The 3,971-nt window shown below is 41.3% G+C and overlaps 1 protein-coding gene across 1 annotated transcript; it reads right to left on the bottom strand.

Annotated features, from left to right (window-relative positions):
* Positions 1-354: 354 nt before the first annotated feature.
* LOC127642043 (uncharacterized) lies at positions 355-3,627 on the bottom strand. Its single transcript, XM_052124779.1, has one exon. It carries the CDS (start codon positions 3,625-3,627, stop codon positions 355-357), a length of 3,273 nt encoding a protein of 1,090 aa, XP_051980739.1.
* Positions 3,628-3,971: the final 344 nt, after the last annotated feature.

The following is a 3,971-nucleotide window of genomic DNA, read 5'->3' as shown; positions in this document are numbered from 1 at the left end:
TCTCGGGTATGAGTTATTTTTGCCACCTTGCCAAAAGTGCCATTAACCAGTCCATCTTCCACATCAATATTTCTGGTTAGCATCACTCGTGCACCAATAGCAATCTGTAGTGTGTCAATAAGGTCACGGTTGTCTCCTTTAAATGGTGCCGCTTGCCTTTTCATTTCTCCTGTTCGGGGATCTTTTTTGTAATCATGTGCATTTATGGTACTGATATTTGAAAAGCGGGAGGATATGGCTTCAGTGTTGTGATTGTCTACCTCTTTATTGGTTGCATAGATGTGTAACGCATCAGTGGGACACTCTTCAGGGAGGATCTTATGACAATTTCTAACATGCACCTGTCTGCATCAGTCAGCTTCTCATGCTTCTTTTTACTCTCAGTCTGTTGAGCAGCTCAGCGTATGCAAGATCATCTCTCTGTCTCATGATCTGTGTCATAGTTATCATTTTAAAATTATCTGTCCAGAAGTCCAGCACATGGTCCTCATACACACAGAGTGGTTTTGCTCTTCCTACAGGTGGTAATTGATAATAATCTCCCACAGCTAATAAAGATAAGCCACCAAAAGGTTTCTGGTTTCCTTTAATCTGTTGCAGTCTCCAGTTCACATAGGCAAACAACTGTTTTGACACCATTGATATTTCATCGATAATTAAAATGTGTGCATTAGAAAGGTCTGCCCTGATTTCATCCAAGCTGTTTCCCAAGCCTTGGTATGGAGGCTTCAAGCTTCTTGGGAGTTTCAGTAGACAATGGAGTGTTTTTCCTGAGATTCCAAAGGCTGCGGTTCCCGTGAATGCGGATAAAAGAATGGTTGGCTTGGAAATGTCAGTATGCTCTTGTATGCATGGAAGCCTGCGCAAAATCTTGGTTGCTTCTGCATAAATAGATTTGATAACGTGGGATTTTCCAACTCCAGCTCCTCCATTCAAAAAATACAGAAATTGTTGTGGGTTTTCACCAGAGACACATCTTTTGCACCAGTCTCTGACTGCATAAAATATGGAAGCTTGTGTTTGATTCAAGCTCTGGTACATTTTGCGAATCTGTGCATGATTTTGTTGGGTTGCTTCCACGAGTGGCATATCTGTGTTACTGACAGAGGTAGATGCTGTGTATTCAGGGACATCGTCCTGCTCGTTCACATCATTAGGATCAGTGGGTTCACGTTCTGATATGCTCTCCAAACGGATCAGTTCATTTGCTGGAGCCAATTTAGACCATGCATCTTCAACTGGACCATTCTGTTCAAAATCCTCAATTGCCTTTTCTATAGCCTCGTTATGTTTTTCATATTTCTCACGGTTTTCATTTACAATATTGTACACACGCTGCAGTTCATCAGTTCCGGGTAGTTTTACAGAAGCAAATGCAAAAAATGATTCATATGTCGGAAATCTTGTGGACTTCAGCTGGTCATCTGAGCGATATGGCAAGTAAAGCTTTAGAAAAGTTCCATAGAATTTTTCTGGGTTTTTCTGTTCTGAGAAACGTGCAAATCTGATGACAGCAGGTTTTCCCCTTGTTCTTTTCTGTATGTGTCCCAAATTCTTTTGAAGTGGCAAAACATTTTTACCTTTTTTCTTACCTGCATAAATAATGCGGTATTCACTTGCAAATTCAGCCATGCACATGTTCTCAAATTCAGGTCTGTTTGGTCTGGCCTTGTACTTGTCAGGCAATCCAGTCATCCACACATTCTCTATGTCATCATCCATGGTCTGCAGGCAGCTCATTGGTAAACTCATCTTTACAGCATTGTCATCAGTAGGTATGAATATGACAGCACGTGATGATGATTTTAATTTCAGACTGCATGTGCGAGCGACTGCCTCCTGAGCACTGACTTCTCTGTTCTTTGAATAGGCATTCATGACCTGCTTCATGCACTCACGTTCAGACAGGTTATCATGGCTTGAGTCTTTTATCACTTTTTTAAGGTAATCGCTCATCTCATGTTCAGCTTTTGAAATGTACGAGACAATGTACATGATACAGCTGTAGGGGTTCAGAATGAACTGTATGTCCATGTTTGCATCCCAGGCTCTTAACAGCATTGGATTATAGCCATTCACCCAGCAGTCCTGTGGTCGTCTCTCCATATATATTGAACTTGATGTAGAAATAGTATCAATATGTTTCTTGTACTCTTCATAAGTCATGTTTACTTTATGAAGTAGCTGTGTAATGCTATCAAAACTCTGAGTTGAGTCATTCAGTAGATCCCACACATTCTGTAGCTGTTCTTTTGCAAAACTGGTGTAATGTCTTTCCTCGGATTCATTCTCTTCATCAGACTGATCTGCAGGAGGAGGCCTGGGCCGGGATATCATGGTTCTGCTAATGGGTGGTTTAGGAAATCCAAACCGGCAGTGCTTCTTGTTCTTTCTACAGGATTTTGAGTGGTTACGACTATGCATCTGCACTTCACTTACAATTTTATGTAGTTCTGGGTCTTTGTTTGGGTCTGGTAATTTGCACGAGATATATTTATCAATGAAATCACACACATCCTGATCTTGATCTTTTTCAAACTCTGGAGCATCTTTCACCCAAAATAAGCAGTGAATGTGTGGAGAGCCACGTAGCTGGAATTCCACTCTGTAGAAAAAGTCAATAACCTCACCGATAGGTCGAGCAGGTGAATTGATCAAATCTCTCATCAAGGCTTCAACTCGTTTTTCAAACATCCGCATGGCTGTGACTGGGTTGCTTCTGAGGATTTCACATTTTTCAGACCAGTCTAACTCAGCAAAGTTCACAGTTTCACCTTGTTGTGCTTTAATAGCAGTAATCACATCAGGCCATCTCATCTCAGCAGCACTAAAAGTACAGAAAAATGTAGGAGTGCCCAGCTGTCTCAGCATAGCAAACAAATCACGGAGAGATTTCTCCCAGTATGCTGGAGTCCCTCTTAATGGTTGCATGAATCGTGTAGCTTCCTTATTTATTACAAGCTTTTCTAACTCATGCTTGTCCTGCAGCAGTGAACAGTTTATTCTGCGTCCATCACGAGTCATGGGTTTTGCTTTCCTCATCTGGATAGACATACTAGATGTGGCCATGTTCATTTCAGTCACAAACTGCGCAAAAAAGATATAGTTGGTATCCTTCGCACAACGATTGTCAATAGAGAATAGTCTAGAGTTAAAGTATCTGCTGGGGGAAACATGTTTTGCTCTGCCAGGCTCATCAAATGTGTTCTTGCCATCCGGAAACTGCACTGGAAATGCCATAGACTCAAGTTTAGGAACTTTGAAAGTGTTTACTGGAGTGTTTCTCTCTGCTGGGGCAATGCAAAATATTCCATCATCATAAGTCAACAGCTGATGGCCGAGATCTGGGGGCTGAAGACATGTGTCCAAGGCAAGGCCTCTCGATTGCTCTTCTGCAGTAGTGTCATTGTTTGCATCATTGTGTTCATTCTCATTGCTCTGTTCTTCAGTGTTCTCAATTTGTCTGCTTGCAATATCCATTTCCTCATCAGAAGCACTGATGTCATTTGCACACTGTTCATGCTCATTAAACATTTCTTCTTCAGAGAGTTCTGCATTAATGAAGATATCTTTATATTCTGAATGGATATCTTTTAGCTTTCTTAAAGCAGACAGAACCTTTTGCATGTTCAAAGTCTGAAACTGATAGTGACCTTGGTAACACAGACGTCTCTTCAGTTTCACTGTAAGCAGTTGTGATTCACTTCTTGGTCTGGGTAAACAATTCACTGTTGTTTCTACTTCAGATGCAACAGAAATCACGGCGCCTTTTATAGCTCTTTGCTGGCCTTTCGGTAGTGTAACAATCTTAGCAAAAGGAATGTACTTTGCAATAACGTGTCTTTCAAGAACATTCAAATCGCAGAGTTCTGGAGGAATGGGAGCGAACTGAAGTTGATTGGCTAAAGCAATGTCTGGCATCAGACCACTCAATAGTGTATTATGGCAGCAGTGACAGATCCACTCTGTTT

Source organism: Xyrauchen texanus, unplaced genomic scaffold (assembly GCF_025860055.1).
Source record: "Xyrauchen texanus isolate HMW12.3.18 unplaced genomic scaffold, RBS_HiC_50CHRs HiC_scaffold_318, whole genome shotgun sequence".
NCBI lineage: Eukaryota > Metazoa > Chordata > Actinopteri > Cypriniformes > Catostomidae > Xyrauchen > Xyrauchen texanus.
The sequence above is the reverse complement of the archived record's forward strand: the minus strand, read 5'-3'. Positions and strand labels throughout refer to the sequence as shown.